This window comes from Sciurus vulgaris, assembly GCF_902686455.1.
Source record: "Sciurus vulgaris genome assembly, chromosome: 9".
NCBI lineage: Eukaryota > Metazoa > Chordata > Mammalia > Rodentia > Sciuridae > Sciurus > Sciurus vulgaris.
This window is the reverse complement of record NC_136469.1, coordinates 81,446,800-81,470,011: the sequence shown is the minus strand read 5'-3', so window position 1 is coordinate 81,470,011 and position 23,212 is coordinate 81,446,800. Positions and strand designations below refer to the sequence as shown.

Below are 23,212 nucleotides of genomic sequence, written 5' to 3'. Positions count from 1 at the left end.
GATGTGATAGAAAAGTTTAGAGATGATTAAGTTAAATGTCTTTTAAAAAATCAAATGCATTAACTGTTTAATAATTTGTTAAAAGTTTGATTCAATATGGAAACATTAGTTTTTATTTATTAAATAACCTTCAAATTTTCGTTTTCTGCTGTTTTATGTTTTGTGGTTGATCAGTTGAGCTGTGATGATATTCATGCTTCTTTTTTTGCAGGCCCTGGGATGTTTACTATATAAACTTTGTTTCTTCACTCTTCCTTTTGGTGATAGTCAGGTTGCTATCTGTGATGGCAGCTTTACCATCCCAGATAATTCTCGATACTCCCACAACATACATTGCTTAATAAGTAAGTACTTGGAAAAATATGTGAAAAATTATGATACTGTTTTAGTATCCTGTTATTTACACTCCTTTGCTTAAACCTTGCCTTTTAATTGCATGAGTTATAATTTTGTGAAACTGTAGTAAAGAAAAAATATTCTACAATATGTTGATATGACTTTTATAGGAATGAAAGCACTATAACTATTGATTAGTATGAGGATATATTTTTACACCTGTAGGTAAGATTTAGTAGCATACAGCAGAAATTATATAATTAAGGCAACCGGAATTTTTGAGAGCACTTATATTTAATTGTTTAGTTTCTGTACTTTTGAAATCAAATATCCAGAGCTATTGATTCTTTAAGTGAAAACATTACTAATTTTAGATTGTAGTTTATTTTGCTACCTTTTATAAATACCTATACTTTGTTAATGTATAGATAAATACAAAGCAACCAAGTAATATCAGAAAGGGTAATCTGGCAGGCCCTTCATTCCAAAAGAATACTTCAGTTTTCCTTCTAGCTTCTTTTAAGATTTTTTCCTTCCATTTAGATAGATATTGTTTTTTCATATTTAATATACACACATGGTAAAAGTTTGGAAGAAGATATTGTGAGGGTAAGGAAAACCATCAAACAAATATTAAAATATATTAGGAACTAGTAGTAGTTAAACAGCACCTGTCCTCACTGATTTAAATTGTTTTTAGCATTTCTGCATTTTAAGTGCCCCTATTGTAGCCTATAGCTTAATGGCAGAGAATAAATGGTCAGTTTAAACATATTTGATACATGATACATGATACATGATACAGATAGCAGTTCAACTCCATGAAGAAAAATACGTAGAAATAGAAAAACTTCTTAGCCATTTTTGGATAAAATATAAAGCTGGATCTATACCTCATTTTTATGTTAAAATTTTACATCAAAGACATATATAAAAAATAAAACAAATATACTTGAAGAAAATAGGTGTGAATTTATTTATAAGATTAGAAAGTAGAATTAATATACCAGGCAGTCAATTCCCTAGGAACTGTAAATATTAATCCACTTTAAGTCCTTAGAAAATGTCCCCAGGTTCATGAACTAGCATGGAGTTAAATGATAAATTGGAAATATTACTTGTTACTAATATGACCAATGATTGACAAATGTTATAATTTATGAAGCTTGTGTAAATCAAGAAGAAAAGAGTAGTCTGGTGTGGTGGCATACCTGTAATCCCAAATACTTGAGAGACTGAGGCAGGTGGATTATGTGTTTGAGCAGTCATGAACAATTTAGTAAGACCCTGTGTCAAAATTGAAAAAAAAAAGAGAATGGGTGTATAGTTCAGTGATAAAGTGCCAGGAGGAATATAAAAGAAAAAGAGAAAGTTTAGAAGAAAAAGGAACTAAGAGAAAATCTAGTCTGACTTTGCAAATATATTTAAAACACATTCATTCATTTCTCCAATGTTGATTCTTCTACACGTTGGAAATTGGTGAATTATGTCAAAAATTACTTTGTGTCACGTGAAGTGTTTTTCCTAGGCACAAGAACCAGAATATGGAGTGAGAAAGGAAGCTTAACTTTCAGAAGAAAGGAAATAGCTAAAGCTTGGTGGCTGTACTGCTGGCATGAATACTTTTGCTCTGTTTTGAGAACATTGAATATGAGTGCTCAGACTTGAGGTTTTCTCCCCAGAGAACTTTATCTCTGGTTTTTTTTTTTTTGGTACCAGGGATTGAACTCAGGGCTACTCGACCACTGAGCCACATGCCCAGCCCTATGTTGTATTTTACTGAGAGTCAGGATCTCACTGAATTGCTTAGCACCTCGCTTTTGCTGAGACTGGCTTTGAATTTGACATTCTCCTGCCTCAGCCTTTTGAGCCACTGGGATTACAGACACTGCCAAGCCCAACTCTATCTCTGTTTTATGTGATTCTCTACATCTGAATGACCACCTACTTTATAGCCTCGAGGCTTAACTTTTATCTTCACTAATTGAACAACTGTCATTGTTTTGATGTGTTTCCTATGCTTGTGGCAGCCTCCAAACAAGTTGACCTACTTGTCTGAGCAGTACAAATTACTTTCATGGGTACCATTTCATAGCTTTTGTCAGCCCTTCAGTGACAGACTTAAATAGTTTTTAAATGGCCCACCCCAGTTGTTTTTCCTTTGAGTCCCATTTTGTCACAGTATTTTGCAAAATGTGAATGTCTTTCATAAGAGCAAATATACCTTAAAGTATAATAGTGGATCCTTAACCTTCCCTGTCTTATCTAGTTATTTTTTACCTTATTGTCCAAAGTTCAGGTCATCAAAAGCATTAAATAAGTGTTGATTGGAATGCTCAAAGATTAGATTGAGGAATTTAATTATTGTGTGCCCTATTTGAATTTTAACCTTTTTATAAATCATTTTAGCTATACCTCTATTTTGTTGCAATTATAATGTTTTAGTAATAGTTAGATTTAGGATTTTTAGTGGGAATCTTGCAATGTCTTAGTGTCTCTGATGTTCTCATTAAGTAAAATTGTATGAGAGACTGGCAGTTTATACACTGATATATGATTTATTACTAAAATCTTATTTTATCATATCCCCCCCATATGTGTGTGTGGGGGTATGTGCTTATGTCATGGGAAGTAAATACTTTTGATAGTTTAGGCTATAATTGGATTTTGGTTAATTGATATTTTGTATCAGATACTTCATTGTCAGTAAGTATGCAAATTTTATTTCTTATTTTAAGTACAGATTTGTGCTCAAAGTGAAAAGGGGTGAATAAAGTAGAAGCATTCAAGACAATCTGTAATTATAATATCCCAATGTTTTATCTCCTGTCAATGGGATTTTATGGATTTTATTTTTAAAATATTGTCTTCAGTAATAAAAGAGATTTTTAAAACTAAAATATACTTATCTATAGTAATTCTTTTATAGGCAATATTTGAATTCTTTGCAATTCTGTTTTTTATTTCTTTCCCATGCAGCCTTACCTGTCTCCCATCATCCTATTTAGGTATCTGTGTGTTTATGATATGCCATTAGTGATGCATTCAGCAAACCAAGAATATTGCATAGCTGTGCCCATAGTTTCTGAATGTAAAACTGTCTAATATCTATGCAATATAATTGTTCCCACATATTAAGATAAAGCATAAAAAGACTTATATCCTTTTAGTATTAGTGATAGCACTAATGATATTTACATCCGTTTTATATGACTCAGAATTTTTCCAGAATGAAAAAGCCATAACAAGTCTTGGTTAAAACTTGGGGTTTGTGGTTACCTAGGTTTTTGCATATACTTTTGATTATCGGTAATTTGATAAAGGGATTATTCTTATTACCTATTATTCATAAAGCTCAATTTAACTCAATTTTATCTTACTTTTCTGTAGACTTTTCTTCTTAAAAGTGGCAGAGTCAATCAGTTATTTATAGAGTTTTTCTTCATAGGTTATGTTGACTTTCCCAATAGATAAATAATGGGGTTGCCCCAAAGTGTAAGCAGTACTTTCCATTTCTGGATTCAATAGTTGAAAAGAACTTAAGAGAACATTTACAGGGAAATAAGAAACATAACCTAGAGTATTTCTTGATAGTTATGAAGGTTGAACAGAAGACTGGTTGCCTTAGATTTCTTTTAGCTCCTCTGTTGTAAGATGGTTAAAGAGTACATTGTGAAGATTAAGAGCAAGGCTCATAGAGCCAAATAGCCTCAGTTTGCATCTGCTCTGTCATTTATTTGGTAAGGAATATTGGACACTTCCATTTATCTCAGACTCTTATTCCTAAAACGAGTGTACTAAAAGTATCTACATCTTAGAGTTCTTGTGAGAATTAAATGAATTATAAAAAGTGCTTCTTAGCACTTAGTAAAAGATAGCCTTTAATAACTCCTGTCATCACTGCTGTACACATTACCATTGCATCTAGTACTGATAGCATTATTGTATTCTTGAGCTAACCTAATTTCTTTTTTTTTTTTAATTATAAACAAATGGGGTACAACTTGTTTCTCTGGCTGTACATGAAGTAGAGGCATGCCATTTGTGTAATCATATATTTACATAGGGTAATGGTGTTTGATTCATTCTGTTATTTTTTCCCCTAATTTCTGATAACTGGGACATCGGCTGTCAGATATTTGTTAGTGTGGACTTGCCCCTGTAGAGGTTTCTTTGAAACTTTAAAGTGGAACTTTTGGGTTAATGGTGAATCTACCAGAAGTTTACTATAAATTGTAATATATTCCAGAATATACTGTTAAAATACAACTACTAAAATTATTTTTCCTCACCTCTTCATTTTGTGCAGTGAATATCAGGGAGAAGCTTTGTTTTTCTTGCTTTTAGGTCTGCTCACTTACTGTTACTTTATGATTTCTTTTTTCTCTTTTCTGTTGGTCATTCTAATTGTAAATATTGTGGGGTTTGTTGTTACATATTAATGCATGCACATAACATAATTTGGCCAATTTATTTCCTCAGTGTCTCCCCTTTTGCTTTATGATTTCTTAATTTAACTCATAGCAGTACATCTTTTAGGGTTAGATTTATTTTAGTACTAATTTTGTGGGAAACCGGGAATTGTATTGCTAGTTTTAATATGCTTAAACTTATATGGAAATTTAAAATATATAAGCAAGTATTGATAGGACAGTGTAATAAATCTTTATTTTACCTTCCATCTAGTTTCACTGATTTAAACTCATGGCCAATCTTGTTTCATCTACACCCTCACCCATTTTCCTGTATTATTAAAAAAAAAAAAAAAGTCAGGCATTTTAATGTACTTGAAAATAAAGATAAGATTTTCATGGAGGTTTTCAATCACTGGCACTGGGGTTACTACTTGGGGAGTTGTAGAGAGAGGGCTTTGATCAATAACTTCTAGGGGACAGCCACCAAGACTATCCAAAATGTACATTCTCAGAATATTTGTAGTGCCACTTAGTGTCTTGTTTATGATCTGATATATTTATTATCAACTGTCAAACATAGTCTCATTTCAGTAGTACCTAGAATAAGGTATGTAGGGTACATATACTTAACAATACAAGTTTCTATAATAATCTCCGTAGGTTGACAGATAAATATAATAAATTAATGCTGAAAATCTTTATAGTTTAAAATTAGAGTGTACGTTTCTCAGAAAAATTTATAAAAGAATAGACTGGGTGTTTCTACTTATAGGTAAATTACAGTCAGTGTAATAAAAAACTCTGTGGGAGAGGAAAAAGTGTCTTTATGGAAGGAAAAAATTCAAAAAATTTTAAGCAGGAAAGTGCTTTTGAGACTTCTAACAAAAGTATTTTCCCTTTAAATCTGTTGAACTCTTTGACTAGAGATGGTAGTTCATCTTTGATCAGAACTAGGCATGGATCCATTGCTTTGGGTAACTTGAATGGTAACTATTTTGGCTTGGATTCTCGATTAAAACAACTTGGCTGCTGCTATAGCAGCAAGCACTTCCTTTAGCTGCTGTTTTTGTTGGAATGTACAGGGATATTGTACTTTCCTATGCAATATTAGTATAAACATAATTCAGCTGCCTCAGATAAATGTTTTTTAATAGGATATGTATGATAACATCAGTAGGAAGTATTGTGGTGGTATAATCTTATTTTACTGTCAATGCTAAGACTTATTTGTTATATTAGTAGTGTTCGTGTCAATAGTACACAATTAAGATGAGTAGAGAACTATTTCATATCTATGTGGCCAATTTTAAAAAAATTGATTTTATATTGGAAGAGGAATCAGGGTCAGTGGTAATTGGTCTTGTGATGATTTACATGATCTTTTTAAGTTGAGTAAACAAGGGAATTTTCTATCTTCTCTGCTGTTGTTGTTTTGTTTTTAAATGTAATCATCCAGTATTGCTTTTAGATAAACTGAGCACATATATTCTTAATGCATTCCTTCTCTGAGAGCATATTAGGAGTTCATAAAACACTAGAGTTGAGGTTTAATTATTGTGAGAGAAAACAGTTTTGGACAAAGTATTTGAAACTTGAAGCTTTCACTCTTGATAGATATGTCCCAATGTTTAGCCGGATTAGAACTGATAACTATTTTAGATTATATCACTCAGTAATCTAGCAGTACATTTTGTAATTCTCTATATGTTCAAGAAATTTTATTTAAATACTAAGTGATGGCTCATTGATTATTTTTTAAATGGCTAGCACTACTCAATTTAAAAATATTCAGACATGAAAATGTAGCTGTTTTCTACCTGTGGGTTGCAGGAATGGTAATTAGTCTTTTTATAATTTTATTTATTTTTTGGTACTGGGACATGAACCCAGGGTCACTTAACTACTAAGCCACATCCTGACCCTATTTATTTTTTTAAATATTGAGACAGGGTCTTGCTAAGTTGCTGAGGCTGGCTTGAACTTGCAATCCTCTTTCTTCAGCCTCCCAAGCCACTGGAATTACAGGTGTGTGCCACAGCACCATACTCATGCTTTTGAGTTTAGAATCAAATCAGATAGGTACAGGGTTTAATCAGCTAAAACTGTCAACTTTAGTACAACTTTAGTGAATATTCCTTTTCTGAAAATCCCAAAATCTGAAAGGTTGGACTTGATGTCATAGTGGTAAATTCCACACCAACTCATGTCAATAGTAGTAGTCAAAATGCAGATTTTGTAAAAGTATAAAATTTTTTTCAGGATATATATAGAGGTATATATGAAACACAGGAGAATTTTGTGTTTAAACTTGGGTCCCATCCCTAAGATGGTTCCTGGTATATATGTAAATATTCCAAAAAAAAAAAAAAATTGCAAAATCAGAAACACTGGTTCCAAGCAATTCAGATAATAGTTTTCAAACTGCATTGATTAAAGCAGATTTCAGAAAAAAAAAAAAAAAAAAAAAAAAAAAATCTGTATCTAGAGCCAGATGGGTCGGTTGTTCTGCACCCAATCCCTTGATTTACCTACACTCAGTCATAGGCAATGCTATAAAGCCATAGATTCTTCCCCAGAGACAAGGCACTTGCAAAACATAATTTAGTAGAGAGCATGTATGTTCTGAGGATAACCTCATGTGAAAGGAAGAGCAGAACACATATAGGCATTTCTTTTTTGTTGTCTGATTAGACAAATCATTATCTTTTCCACGGGGAAATAATTTATAATAAGAGAGAGAGATCATAGTAGTAAACTAGTGCAGTGGTTTCAGACTTTTTGGACTGATCCAGTGTAAAAATATGTTTTAGTTATGACCTGGAACATGCGTATGCTTTTGCACACATGTGAGCTGAATCAAGTTTCATGAAATGTTGCTTGTACTTGGCACATTAACATACCCTAGTATTTTCTCTCTTGATTCATTAGATACTAGACATGACCTTTTGAATGAGTTTATGTCAATAAATGGGATAAGTATAGTTAGACAAACTGAAATGGCTTGAGCAGATGTGTATTCCCACATGGAAACATGAGTCCCAGGAATTGGAGTCCTTTTATTTGCTTATAAGATAACCTTAGGAGTTGGGGCTGTGGCTCAGTGGTAGAGCTCTCTTGCCTCCAATGTGTGTATGAGGCACTGGGTTTGATCCTCAGCACTACATTAAAAAAAAAAATAAAATAAATTTAAAAAAAATTAAAAGAAAAAGGTAACCTTGGGTTCTATCTCCACTCTTGTCTCACTACCTGATCTTTAAAGTATGTGGTGGTGTGTTTAACTTTTTTTGTTTTTATTAATTTTTAAAATTTGTTCTAATTTGTTGTACATGACAGTGGAGCTTAATGTTAAAGATAGAATTACTTGTATACCAGTATTGATTAGAACATAAAATCTCAAATTTACTTCTATTTCTCTCTAGATACTTAAAAAGTTTTTCTTGGAGTAAGCCAGACCCCCAGGGAAGTGTATTCCTGTATCAGTTTTCTACAACCGTGTAGATTTTCTTAGGCTTTTAGGTATTAAGCCACTAGACCACACTGGAGGAGTGTGTAAGGTGTGACCACATGTCACTCATTGTAGTTTCTTAAGGATGTTCACTCTATGTGAGTTATCTTTAGAATGACTTGAAGGAGAATTTGCTCTTTTATGTCAAGAATACTGTTTTTCTTTCTTATCTGGTTTGTTTGTGTTTTGTGGGTCACTGATTCATGTAATAGATCATGTTGTTCTATTTATATTGACAGTGAAAATTTTGGGCCTACATTTAGAACCAAATCATTCATATGTGTGTATGTATATATATATATATATATATATATATTTTTTTTTTTTTTTTTTTTTGCAGTGCTGTGGACTACACTTTATGAACTGAGCTATATCCCCAGCCCCTCATTTGTATTTTCTTTGCTGACCTCATTATGCTGTCCCTCTCACCCCTGCTCAGTGAATTACTTTTCTATTAGTCCTAATTTTCTTGTATATGTAAGAAATCTTATGTTCTGTGTGCTACTTCAAGTTTTTATTGAAATAAATATTTATAATTAGCTAATGTCGAAACTAGATTTTAAAAGTCAAATAAATTTAATTGTTAGAATAGAAACATAAAAAATAGAAACATAGAAAAATAAAATAATAATATTATAAATTTGATAGTTTTTATGATTTGGTTGGTTTTAAAATTATATATTAACATTTATTATTAAAATATTTTTGACTTTATTTTACATAATTAATTTTATGTACTGTTACTTTTAAAACAATATTTTCAGGTATCAAGATAAAATGCATTTGGGGGATAAGCAAACCTTGTAGATCCCTCAGATCTTTTTAGTATGAGGTTGAATATAAACCAACAAGTATTTGAATTTAAATGTTTTTAGTTATTTCAATCTAATAATGGCAATATATCATAAAGAATAAGTTTTATCAGTAGAATGTCAGTACTTTAAATATATAAAATAACATTCTATAACATTCTATGCAGAGTTTTTTTTTTTTTGGTAGGTGGACACAATACCTTTATTTTATTTTTATGTGGTGTTGATGATCAAACACAAGGCCTCACGAATGCTAGGTGACTGCTCTACCACTGATCTACAATCACAGCCCAAAGAGCTGTTTTATTTTTAATTTTTTTGTGTGCAGGAGCCATGCTAATGTTCTCCATGTCCTTCCAAATTTTAGTACATATGCTGCTGAGGTGAGCACAGCTTTTGCATTTTTTCAACTGACATCAAAATTTCTCAAATTTTCAAGTTTTGAGTTCAGTGTCACTTGCCATACAACTATGTTTTTTTTAATATATAAAGAGTTCTCTATACATTATTAGCATGTTTAAAAATATCTAAATGCCTTAAGTTTTACATTCCAAATACTTTAAAAATGATTTAAACATTCTAAGAACTGAGAATTAATTAAAGAAGCAGGGTTAGTTGTAAAGATGTCTAACAAAACATGAAGTTTTCAGTTACAGAATTGAATATAAATGTCAACCTTCTTGTGAAATTTTGAATTAAAATTCATTCAAAAAATGGACAAGAGGTAGTGGCCATTTTGGTTAGAAAAAAGATCTCTGACATTTCAAACAGTGCTGTAAAAGGTACTGTAAAATCCGTTTGTAATAGAGCCATAAGACTGTTCACACTTCTGAACATGAAATAGATAACATGTTTAAATATAAAACTATTTTGAACATTGTTAGTATGTGAAGAAAGCATGTTTTTGGAAAACTGTAGTGTCAATCCTGTGCTACTTTCTTAAATTATAATGTACACAATTTAACCTTTCTTAATGGCTCGGGATCATTTCAAAATTGAGGACTTTTAGATAATAATGAAAATTATTTCAAGTGGAAATATTTGAAAGCTCCCCCATCCCCCATGTCCCTGGAACTTAACCTTCAATAATTATCCAATGTTAATTTTTGTTTTGTGTCACTCTCTCAAAGGAATAATCATGTATGTCATTCATACTTCAGTTAAAGAGTTGTTCTATGACTGATCTGCCTTTTAATTTGGAATAATGTTTTTAAGTTCATATGTAAAATAGCAATCTGTATTTCTATGAACTGTAACAAAGTTTGCTAGAATCTTCCATGATCTTAGAATGGAACAGAAAAAAATTTTGTATACTTATAATATGCCCCTAAGTATCATCTGTATTCAGTAAAACTTACTGACGTTTTTGATATATTCTTACAGGGTTCATGCTTGAACCAGATCCAGAGCATAGACCTGATATATTTCAAGTGTCCTATTTTGCATTTAAATTTGCCAGAAAGGATTGTCCAATCTCCAACATCAGTGTAAGTAGTTTCTCAAGTAGGATATGAATTAAAAATCCATTTTATCATGTGTGGAGATACGTGTGTGTGTGTGTATACACACTTTGAGAGTTACTTGTTTTATGACAAGTGGTTTGCTAGTGTGTTTGTGATTATAGTTTTTGTATAAAACCACATTTCTGGAACTATGCCCCGGAGAACTGCAGCAAACTCAAGAGGATATTTTGCATTTCAGGGGAACATAATGATATCTGTGTGACACAACACAGACTTCTTTTCTCAAGTTGTTTAATCCTAACTATTTAATAAACAGAACTGAGTGCTCTGTTAAAGGAGAAAATTTGGGAAAGTTGGTTGTGAAATGTAGAGGCATTGTAAACGGAGAGTCCTGAGTTTAATTCTATTGTTTCTTTTGAGAGGTTACCTAATGTACATTTTTTTTTCCTTCTGTAAAGCAAGGATAGTAATTATAAGGATCACAACTAATGTAAAACCCAGTGCTGAGTCCATGGAAGTAGCTCATTTGGAAATAGCTCATATCTTCCAAATTTTATTCACTATCTGCATATTACATTAACTTCAGATAAATGGTGTATGACAAATATCTGCTAATTTTAATAAAGGTCGCTAGAGTCATTACTGATCTTAAGCCATTCTCAACTTTGTAAAGATCATTCTGACCTGATTTTTGCTTGTACATGTTTCCCTTTATGTATAACTTAATCTATTTACTAAGAAAAAGGAAGGAATGTGTGGTACCTTTCCTGTTTTGCTTTTTAAAACCCTTACTGTATCAAATGTATTGTTTTCTCTGTTGAAGCTGAAATCCTGCATTTCTCACATTCAATAATGAAAGTAGTTTTATTTTGAAATTTTGCTGTGGGTTTTTAGCTCTTCATTCATCGAATATTTATTGATCACCTATTAGGAGTCAAACATTGGGCATAAACAAACGAGTGAAGCTTTCTGCCCCCATTTTCTATACCTTATGCTCAATGTCATGACAATCACCTATAGTATTTATAAACAACACTTTTTTACACTTCTTTTTTTCTCAAGTGCAAAATAATCTTTGGTTTACAAGTGTAGTATAATCTTTATTTTTACCTAAGATTTTCCATTTTTAAATTGTAATAATGATGTTCTTCTGCTTATTTTTTAAAGATTTCTGTAGACTATGAATATGAAAGTGACATTTGTGTAACATGTAGTGATATTTGCAGATTATATCTGGCAAATATTATTATGTAAATAATTTGTGATGTGAAAATAAATAGTATCTCATACAAAGTTTTGTATTGTTTTGTTTTGTTTTTGAGGTACTAGGGATTGAACCCAGGGCCTCATACCTCCTAGGCAAGTACTCTACCACTAAGCTACATCCCAGCCCTCACAAACAGCATTTTAAAGTGCAATAATATGTCCATAGCTTAAAAAACAAACTTGTTAAAATTAAAAACTAAAATTAATTTTTTTTTTCTTTCAAGAACTCTTCTGTTCCTTCAACTCTTCCTGAACCATTGACTGCTAGTGAAGCAGCTGCTAGAAAAAGCCAAACAAAAACCAGGTAGGTGAAACTGATGAAACTGAAAAGGCACTTTGGTGGGGTCCGGGAAAGCTATAGTTCTCATTTTAATGATAGCAAATGTTATTGATTAAATATTCTCTCATTAAAAAATGGTATGTTACTTATTGCATGTGTTATAGTTTAAACAGGAAGTACAAAATAAGCTTTTTAAATGTTAGATCCAGGATTTGATATCACTCTTACTTGAACTGTCCACTCCTGTCCATAAATATGTGAATATTTAACTGATTGATGCTATAGTGGGTCTTTTTCCCTGGGTTGGGTGCGTGGATCATTCTCTTTATCGTCAACCCTGATTTAGGAAATTTTATGTTTCAAGTTTGTAGCTAATATGCTTATTTTTTAAAGAAAAACTGTTAAAAATAGGCAACTAAAAATATATATATATATATACTTGGTAGAATACTTTGTAGAATTTGTAGTAGTTGGTTATAATTTATACTTCTTAAGACTGATGAAGTATTAAGTTTTAAAACTTATTTTTCAATTATTTACTGCATTCATAAGTTTGAAATATACTGTGTAGATTAAGAGCTGAAAGTGTTGATGATGATTTTTTTCTCTGCTTTTTCTTTTAACTTAAAAGTTAATATGCAGAACTATATCTTTGGTTATCAGAAAGGTAAAATATTGCATTTGGGGAGTTATCTTGGTCACAGCTTTTTGTATTGTTTCTCACTTACAAATTATATGACATAAAATACAAAAATATATTTGTTAAATATCTTTTACATAAAAGATATAAATATTAGAAATGTAAAGAAAAATAAGCAGTTTTTATTTCCAAGGAGTTTCTAATTGTAAACAGTTACAACCTGATGAATAGCAGAACATTCTGAGAGTACAGAGAACGGGAAAGGTTGGGAGCAGGGAGAACAAGAGCACAAAAGGAATGCTTTCCTTCCTTGGGTGTAGACCTTGCTGAACTCTTCCTTGAAGGATGAGTAGTCAGTCACCTGGAGGGGTGAAAGTGCAACTAAAACAGACAATTCAGGAAAGAACAATGACTCTTATGAAACTACAAGGATGGAGCATAAGGCGACAAACTCAGAAGTGGTAGGGAATGAATCTGCAATGGTAGGTAAATGTCAGTCATAAGCAACTTTGTTAATATATCATGACTGAGAAGTTTGGATTTTAGCCTTTCAACCTCCAGTTAGCTCTGCTGTTTGGGACTTGGTTGTAAAATATGTTATGTGACTTGTTACTTAGAAATGTTAAAGTATCATTCATGAAGGCTTTAAAAAACTGTATCACATCACCCTAAAAAATATTTTCATTCATTTGAATTTCAAAATGTTCTCTGGGGGAAGATGAAGAAATAAAGTTCCAACTAATTCATAAGCATCTAGTATGACCCCCAGTCTGTCTTTAATTAGCAACCACTCTTATAGTCAAGTGGTAATTATGAATTAAGACCCAGGAGTTGGGTTACATTGTTACTTTAAACAGAGTTTATCAATGATTAAATCCTTAGGAGATAGGTACAAATTTTGAAAGAAATTAGTTGAAGAATGATGATTTCAATATCTTTTCCGTATGGCATACAAGTTATAGTTATACAATTATAAGCAAATGAAATCGTGCCATTAAAATTTGTCATCCTGTAATCCCAGAAGCTTGGGAGGCTGAGGCAGGAGAATCGAGAGTTCAAAGCCAGCCTCAGTAAAGGCGAGACATTAAGAAACTCAGTGAGACCCTATCTGTAAATAAAATACAAAATAGGGCTGGGGATGTGGCTCAGTGGTTGAGTGCCCCTGAGTTCAATCCCAGTCCCCTCCCTCCCCAAAAATGCACTGTTTAACCTGTTTTAAACATTATGCAATGTATATATATATTGAAACATAGCATGGTAATCCATTAAAATATGTACAATTTTTATGTGTACATCAGTTAAAAATTGCTATGTTTATTTATAGCATGGTAAATCTGTGCATTATATGTATTAAGATGTAAGGTTCATTGGTGTTTATTGGTCATTAAGATAAATTTACTTTTAATGAAAACCTTAAAATCTGATGTATACCAAGCTTTTTTCACATAAAAGTCATTTTGGGTAGAGGACTCTTAATTTAATTTTTAATTTTTCCAGGGTCTTGTACATAATAGGCAAGTGCTCTAACACTGAACTACATCCCCAGCCCAGGGAAAGTAATCTTTAGATAGCTGGTTTCATTGTTCAAAAACTTTTATGGGTGTTAGTAGATATCTGCCCTGCTTTTAGTCTGTGACACTCTTTGCTTTACTTCTTTGCTCAGAAGCTCCCTTCTGCCTCCCCAAACTTGGCATGTGCTCTTGGGACTGTTAAACATGTAAGTCATATGACATGTGTACCTCAGAGATGGAAATGCTTCCTCTCTTAGCAGACGGAAACATTGAAGCAGGAAAGAGAGCCCGCTTTTGGGAGACTGTTCAGGTGATAGTGAGGAAGAAAGAAAAGAAGGGAAGCAGAGGAAACAGCACTGTGACTGTTGAAATAGTATAAGTGAGTCAGTGCAGCAGGGGCAGTGCAGTACTTTCTTTTTTTGTGACTTCACTTTGATTAATTTGTTCTGGCATTTTAATTCCTACTTGAAGTCTTCTCTAGTCAAAATAAAGGTGGAATTAATCCTTATGAAACTCGTGGCAGTATGAGTTTGGCTCTGATTACTTTTACTGTCTTTTATTTTGTAGTATTTTCACCAACATGCAACATACCTTTCTAAGGGTTTTGCTGAATATCAATAAAGTACAATAGATATTGGTACATTGGTAAAATAAATTATGAGACATTAGATTGGGGGAAGTCTTCAGACTATTAATAAGATTTTCAGAACTTCTGCTATGCTTATGTGTGTTATGCCTCTCTAAAGAGTGGTTTAGATCAGGAATATGACAAACTCCCAAGTTTGGTTTACACTACTCACTTAAGAAAAAATGGAGAATTAGACAGAAAGATTATGTATTTGCCCCAAATTACTTGAGCTTGAGGAATATACCATTGATTTTAGTGTTACATTCCATAATTTGAAGTCATAAATATTTGATTATAGAGATGACATATAATTGATTATATGTAAAAATGCTCTTTTATTGCCTTGGTTAAGTTTTCATATGATATGTATCATAACCATCCCTTCTAATTAACCTAAGTTATTTTTCGAAGATAGCACAAATATAATAATTTCTGTAGTTTTCTGCATTTTTGATTCAGTTTTATTTTCTTTGCTGTTGGAAAGATAGCTGTTAACAGGGCTCCCTCTTGTGGTACGTAGATATATTAGGAAAGAGCTGTTACATGTGAAGTTGTAGATTGGGCTTTCTCTAAATGCAATAACTATGTGCTTATTAAATCATGTGTAGTTAGAATTTTAAAGTATTAAATCACTTAAAATGTGGTAAAGGAATTTAGTAAGGAGATTTTATGGCAAATCCTGTTGGAAAGAGAACATTTGACCTTATTAAAAAGTTTTTTGAGTTTTTGTACTGAATTTTTAGATAGCAAAGTTGATAATCATATAAATAAAGAATTTTCTTGACTCTTTTTTAAAAAAAACAAATGTCTGTAAGTTCTCATATCTATTGTCTCTTACTTTAAAAATTGTGTTTACCTCTTGGCCACCCATATCTGGGGCCTAAACTAACTCCTAGTAGCAAAGTTTTTTTTTTATAGTTTCCATTTTGTGTTAGAAGTAAAGCAGACTTGAAGATTAAAGAAGGTGAACGTGAGCATAGTCCTCTACTTTTTGAAAGTGTTGGCTTCTTTTGTTTTATATGCTCTAGGGTATAGTCTTTTCTTTCTCATTCTTGAGTCCAACCTAGGGAAGATTATTTATTGTTTCTCTTCAAAGAATTTGCTCTTGATTTTGACAAAAACATTATGAGAAGGTTTCTGTTTGTTTCCTTTCAATCTTATTTCATCTCCTTAACAGTAATCTTTAGGAGTATACTATTTCTGCCAGTTTCAACAGCAGACCATGATGGTAGTGTACTATTTATTTAGTTTCCTGTCTTCACCTAACACGTAGTCTTAGGGAGTGAGATTTAGGAGGAAGCCAAGAGGACATGATCATCTGTAATAATTAAATGCATCTGTCAAGGTAGATACTTGCAGAAAGATATAGTAAGAAATAATCCCAATATTTTAATAAAATATGTTCTTCTATTTTAGAATAACAGATACCATTGGACCAACAGAAACCTCAATTGCACCAAGACAAAGACCAAAGGCCAACTCTACTACTGCCACTCCCAGTGTACTAACCATTCACAGTTCAGCAACCCCTGTTAAAGTCCCGGCTCCTGGTGAATTTGGTAACCACAGACCAAAAGGTAAGACAGCTTTCATAGTCAATGGAAATAAACCTTAGATGGTTTGATTTTTCAAGGGGCATAAATTGCCAGTAAATGTAATACTATAAAGCAGATGCTAATGCTTCAAAAAACTTTGTGCTGATAATCTAGTAAGATATTAGATATAAAAACTTATTCTTAATTTTTTTCTAAAGACAAAGAAAAGTTACTGGCAATATGAAAGTATGATATGAAAAGCTTACAATTTGCCTTGATTCTAATACAAACTCTTATTCCTAGAATTATGAACTGTTAAGGTTTGACATTAATAATGAAGTTCAAGAGTATAGGGAATTCTGTGTTCTATTGGAAAGGAGGTCATTGAAACTCTAGTCTTAGAAAGCTGTGTATCTTTGCTCTGAATCTAGATCCTTGGTGAAGGAACCATGTGGATACTGTAAAATAAAAACTGGTCTTTTCATTTGATTTTGAGAAGAATTGTTTTTCTAATCTAAAACATCTCCTAAGCATTATGATAGTGTAGTACTTAAAACAATTTTTCTCACTAAGGAAATAGTCCTGACGTTATTTAGTACATTTAATCTTTTTAATTTCTCAAGGTTCTGGGGGTATAATCTGAAGTTTTATCTCAAAGAAACTCCAGTTTATACTTCCATTTTATTACAACTGTGTTTTGTTTTTAAATGTTAAATGTTTTCATTTAGGATACTGTCAGTGGTTCAGAGCTCACATTTGAGTCTTATGAATTTATGTTGAGTCTTATTTTTCTCATTTTTTTTAGTAATATATCTTATAAAAATACTAGTTCTTATAGTATTATTGGAAGGATTAAATGACTGCTTAATATAATGCCTGATACAGAATATGCCTTTAAGAAATATTAACCATTAGATACTGTTATTGCTATTAAGTATATGGTGAGGGAAGATAATATTATTTTTTCTATTGCCTGGTATATTGCTAAATACCTCTATAGTAATCAGGCACACCACTTAGAGTAGTGTTTTATGGGAGAGGGAAGATAATGGGGATTTGAAGTCATTTGTATTTCATTCCCATTTCACCATTTCTTAGCCTCACTATTGCTCTCATCTGTAAAATGGGGACAGCAACTATTGTTCCTATTCTGAGGAGTAAATAGAAGTTGTATGTTATTTAGAAAATTTCTATCTCAAGTACGCATTCAAGTAAGCATTTTATTCTTCTTTATGGCTGAGTAATATTCCATTGTGTATATATACCACAGTTTCTTTATCTATTCATCAATTAAGGGGCGTCTTGGTTGGTTCCACAGTCTAGCTGTTGTGAATTGAGTTGCTGTGAACATTGATGTGGCTGCATCACAGTACTATGCTGATTTTAAGTCCTTTGGGTATAAACAAAGGAGTGGGATCACTGGGTCAAATGGTGGGTCCTATCCAAGTTTTCTGAGGACTCTCCATACTGCTTTCCAGAGTGACTGCACCAATTTGCAACTGCACCAGCAATGTAAAAGTGTGTCTTTTTCCCCACATCCAGGCCAATGCTTATTATTGCTTGTGTTCTTGACAATAGCCATTCTAATTGGAGTTAGATGAAATCTTAGGGTGGTTTTAATTTGCATTTTTTTAATTACTAGGGATGATGATCACTTTCTTTCATATATTTGTTGATTACTGTATATCTTCTTCTGTGAAGTGTCTGCCCAGTTCCTTAGCCCATTTATCGATTGGGTTCTTTGTGTTTTTGGTGTAAAGTTTTTAAAGTTCTTTATAAACTTTGGAGATTAGTGTTCTGTCTGAGGTGTGCATGGAAAAGATTTTCTCCCCCTCCTCATCCTTTCTCAGTGATGGAAAGGCTCTCTTTTCCATCACTGATTGTTTCCTTTGCCTAGAAAAAGCCTTTTAGTTTGAATCTATCCCTTTTATTGATTTTTGCTTTTATTTCTTATACTATGGGGGTCTTGTTCGGGAAGTCTGGTCCTAAGCCAATATGATGGAGATTCAGGCCTGCTTTTTCTTCTGTTTGGTAAAGGGTCTCAGGTCTAATTCCTAGATCCTTGATCCATTTTGAGTTGAGTTTTGTACAGGGTGAGAGATAGGGTTTTAATTTCATTTTACCGCATATGGATTTCCAGTTTTGCCAGCATCATTTGTTGAAGAGACTATCTTTTCTCCATTGTAAGTTTTTGGCACCTTTGTCTAGTATGAGATAACTGTACTTATGTGGTGTGTCTCTATGTCTTCTATCCTGTACCATTAGTCTACCTGTCTATTTTGGTGCCAATACCATGCCGTTTTTGTTATTATTGCTCTATAGTAGAGTTTAAGGTCTGATATTGTGATACCTCCTGCATCACTCTTCCTACCCATGATTGCTTTGGATATTCTGGGTCTTTTGTTCTTCTAGATGAATTTCATGATTGCTTTGTCTATTTCTATGAGAAATGTCATTGAGATTTTAATTGGAATTGCATTAAATCTGTATAGCACCTTTGGAAGTATGGCCATTTTGATAATATTAATTCTACCTATCTAAGAACATGGGAGATCTTTCCATCATTGAAGGTCTTCTTCAATTTCTTTAATGTTCTGTAGTTTTCATTGTAGATATCTTTCACCTCTTTGGTTAGATTGATTCCCAAGTATTTTATTTTATTTTTTTTTTGAGGCTATTGTGAACGGAGTTATTTTCCTCATTTCCCTTTCAGATGTTTCATGCTTATGAATAAAATTGCTTTAGATTCATGCATGCTGATTTTATATCCTGCTGTTTTGCTGAATTCATTTATGAGGTCTAGAAGTTTTCTGGTGGAGTTTTTGGATCCTCTAAATAGAGAATCATGTCATCAGCAAATAGTGACAGCTTTAGTTCTTCTTTTCCTTTTTGTATGTCTTTAATTTCTTTGGTCTGTTTAATTGCTCAGGCTAGTGTTTCAAGGATGATGTTGAACAGAAGTGGTGAAAGAGGGCATCACTGTCTTGTTCCAGTTTTTAAAGGGAATGCTTTCAGTTTTTCTCCATTAAGAATGATGTTGGCCATGAGCTTAGCATAAATTGCCTTTACAATGTTGAGGTGTGTTCCTACGATCCCTATTTTTTCTACTGTTTTGAGCATGAAGTGGTGTTGTATTTTGTTGAATGCTTTCTCTGCATCAATTGAAATAATCATGATTCTTAACCTTAAGTCTGTTGATGTGATGAATTACATTTATTGATATCTGGATGTTGAACCAACCTTGCATCCCCAGGATGAACTCCACTTGATCACGGTGCACTAGCTTCTTATTATGTTTTTGTATGAAGTTTGCCAGAATTTTTAAAAATATTTTTGCATCTATGTTCATCAGAGATATCAGTGTAAAGTTTTCTTTCCTTGATGTGTCTTTGTCTGATTTGGGTATTAGGGTGATACTAGCTTCATAGAATGAGTTTGGAAGGGTTCCCTCCTTTTCTGTTTCATGGAATACTTTGAGGAGTATTGGAATGAGTTCCTCTTCGAAGGTCATATAGAAAACTCTGCTGAGAATCCATCTGGTCCTGGGCTTTTCTTGTTTGGTAGGCTTTTGATGACTTCTATTTTGGTGCTTGAAATTGATTGTTTAAATTGTGTATGCCCTCCTGGTTCAGTTTGGGAGGATCATATGTCTCTAAAAATTTGTCAATGTCTTCGATATTTTCTATTTTATTGGAGTATAGATTTTCAAAGTAGCTTCTCATTATGTTATGTATTTCAGTGGTGTCTGTCATGATATTTTCTTTTTCATCATGAATTTTAGTAATTTGAGTTTTCTCTCTCCTCCTCTTTGTTAGTGTGGCTAATGGTTTCTCTATTTTGTTTAATTTTTCAAAGAACCAATGTTTTGTTTTGTCAATTTTTTGAATTGCTTCTTTTGTTTCAATTTCATTGATTTCAGCTCTGATGTTAATTATTTTCTATCTTGTACTACTTTTGGTGTTCTGTTCTTTTTCTAGGGCTTTGAGATGTAATGTTAGGTCTTATAGTTGTTGACTTTTTATCTTTTCTTGAATGTGCTCCATGCAGTGAATTTTCCTCTTAGTATTGCTTTCATAGTGTCCCAGAGATGTTGATCTGTTGTATCATCATTCTCATTTACCTCTAAGAATTTTTTTTATCTCCTCCCTGATGTTATCTGTTATCCATGCTTCATTCAATAGCATATTATTTAGTCTCCAGGTGTTGGAGTAATTTCTGTTTTTTATTTTGTCATTGATTTCTCATTTCATTCCATTATGATCTGATAGAACACAAGGTAGTATCTCTATTTTTTGTGTGTTTACTAAGGGTTTCTTTGTGACATAATATATAGTCTATTTTAGAGAAGGTTCCATGTGCTGCTGAGAAGAAAGTGTATTCGCTTGTTGATGTGTGGAATATTCCAAATATGTCTGTTAAGTCTAAGTTATTGATTGTGTTATTGAGTTCTATGGTTTCTTTGTTTAGTTTTTGTTTGGAGGATCTGTGCAGTGGTGACAGCAGTGTGTTAAAGTTACCCAGAATTATTGTGTTGTGGTCTATGTGATTCCTAAAATTGAGAAGGATTTTTTTGATGTACATGGATGCAGCGTTGTTTGGGACACAAATATTTACCATCATTATGTCCTGATTTATGGTTCCCTTAAGCAGTATGAAATGTCCTTCATTATCACTTCTGAGAAGTGTGGCTTGAAGTCCACTTTATATGATATAATGATGGAAACCCCTGCTTTTTTTTACTGAGTCTGTGTGTGGTAGGTTTTTTTCCTGACCTTTCACCTTTAGTCTGTGGATGTCCTTTTCTATGAGATGAGTCCCTTGAAGGTAGCATATTGTTGGGTCTTGCTTTTTAATCCACTCTGTCAGTCTGTGTTACTCTTTCTACGATCTAGAACTTCTATTTACTCTTTTCTTATTGCATTAACAGTTACATCCTTAACCCATCCCTATCCTCTTTGTTCTCCATTAGAAACTACAAATCTATTTGTTATACTGTAGATAATAATTAAACTCATTCTCTGTATTTATTATGACAATATTGGTAACATCTCCATAGGGGTTATTTGGTTTAAGACTGCATTTTGTCTGTACTGAGTGCTGCTAATATTGATCTCCCCCTTAAAGAAGAGGTTTTGGAAACCTACAGGGTCACTATAAGCCCAGATCTGCACTGCTAGAGGGGAAGATATGTGAACAACATGAAAGAACAAGGGAAGAAAATGATCCAAACCTAGATTCTAGACCACTTGGAAGACAGAACCTCAGATAATGAAGACAAAATATTTAATCTTGAAAATAGAGTTGACCAAACAGAGAAGATGGTAAGAAATCATGAATGAAACCTCCAAGAACTATGGAACATCATGAAAAGACCAAATTTAAGAATTATTGGGATTAAGGAAGGCACAGAGATACAAACCAAAGGGAATGAACAATCTATTTAATGACATAATATCAGAAAATTTCCCAACCCTGAATAATGAAATTGAAAATCAAATACAAGAGGCTTACAGAACACCAGGTGCACAAAATTACAACAGATCCACTCCAAGGCACATTATATTGAAAATGCCAAACATATAAAATAAAGATAGGATTTTGAAGGCTGTGAGAGAAAAGCATTGAATGACATATAGGGGGAAACCAATACGATATCAGCAGATTTCTCAGCCCAGACCCTAAAAGCTAGAAGGGCCTGGAACAACATATTTCAAGCTCTGAAAGAACATGGTTGCCAATCTAGAATCCTATACCCAGCAAAACTAACATTTAGATTAGAAGACAAAATAAAATCCTTCCATGATAAGCAAAAGTGGGAAGGAAAAAGAATTTACAAATAGAAAGACTGTGCTACAGAATTTTCTCAGCAAAATATTCCATGAGGAAGAAATGAAAATCAACAATGTAGGTCTGCAAAGGGAGGAACTACCTTAAAGGAAAAATCAATCAAAGGAGAAACCAAGTCAAGTTAAAAACCAAAAATAAGCCCAAATGACTGGGATTACAAATCATATTTCCTACCATTTTGGGTTGGAGACCTTTTTAGTCTTATTTATCCCATATCAGTATCCCCTGGCAAAAGGCCACTAGAAATACTTTTTGTGTTTCAACAAGTTAGGTTTCTTACTTCCAAAATATGGGGATCTGTGAGGTGGCATTTGGAAAGACTTTTTAAGGATTTGGACTTGTTCAGGCAATTTTGGGGAGGATTTAAGGAAGTGGGACTTCTTTGATTCTATCCAGAAGCAGGGGCATGATAGATTTAGGTATAAAGTCTTATCCTGAAAGAGGGAAGCTAAAGCTCAATTGGTAATGGAGTAGCAATCAAATGAGGCAAGAGAGAGGGACGTTGGTCATTGTTGAGGTTTGAACAAAGTTTGTGATTGTTTTTGTTCAGACACGAATATAGAGGGTTTTGTGTCTTGATTTATCCTAGACACAGAGTGACCTTATCTGATGTGTTTTATGAAATTAATCAACATGTGTGCACTAAGAAGTCAGCTGTGAGCACCAGGCCTGCTTCTGATGTAAGGAGCTGTTTCTCTTTTATATTTGCATCCAGCTTAAGTTGGAAGAATTATGCTTCTTTCCCTTCCCGTATATGCACCTTTTAAACATTTCTTCCTCCTCTAAAAATTATTTAAAAAGTAACACGTTTAAGAATATAAAATAAAAAAGTAGGTTTTCTCTTAAAATGTGCAGATAACATAGAAATATTCAGAGAAAAATGTAAGTCTTTTTTTTTATTAGAGCATCATAGTTGTACATAATAGTTGGGTTCATTTTGACAAAAACATGAATGCAAGGAATTTAATTTTAAT

The 23,212-nt window shown here is 32.8% G+C and overlaps 1 protein-coding gene across 3 annotated transcripts in view; it reads left to right on the top strand.

Annotated features, from left to right (window-relative positions):
* BMP2K (BMP2 inducible kinase) overlaps positions 1–23,212 on the top strand; it is a 150,844-nt gene that overhangs the window by 71,434 nt on the left and 56,198 nt on the right. For all 3 annotated transcript variants that reach the window (XM_079152938.1, XM_079152939.1, XM_079152937.1), the window contains exons 7-10: positions 212–344; positions 10,452–10,555; positions 12,022–12,101; positions 16,273–16,433. In XM_079152938.1, the coding sequence (XP_079009064.1) occupies positions 212–344; positions 10,452–10,555; positions 12,022–12,101; positions 16,273–16,433 (478 nt within the window). The remainder of the gene's footprint in view (positions 1–211; positions 345–10,451; positions 10,556–12,021; positions 12,102–16,272; positions 16,434–23,212) is intronic.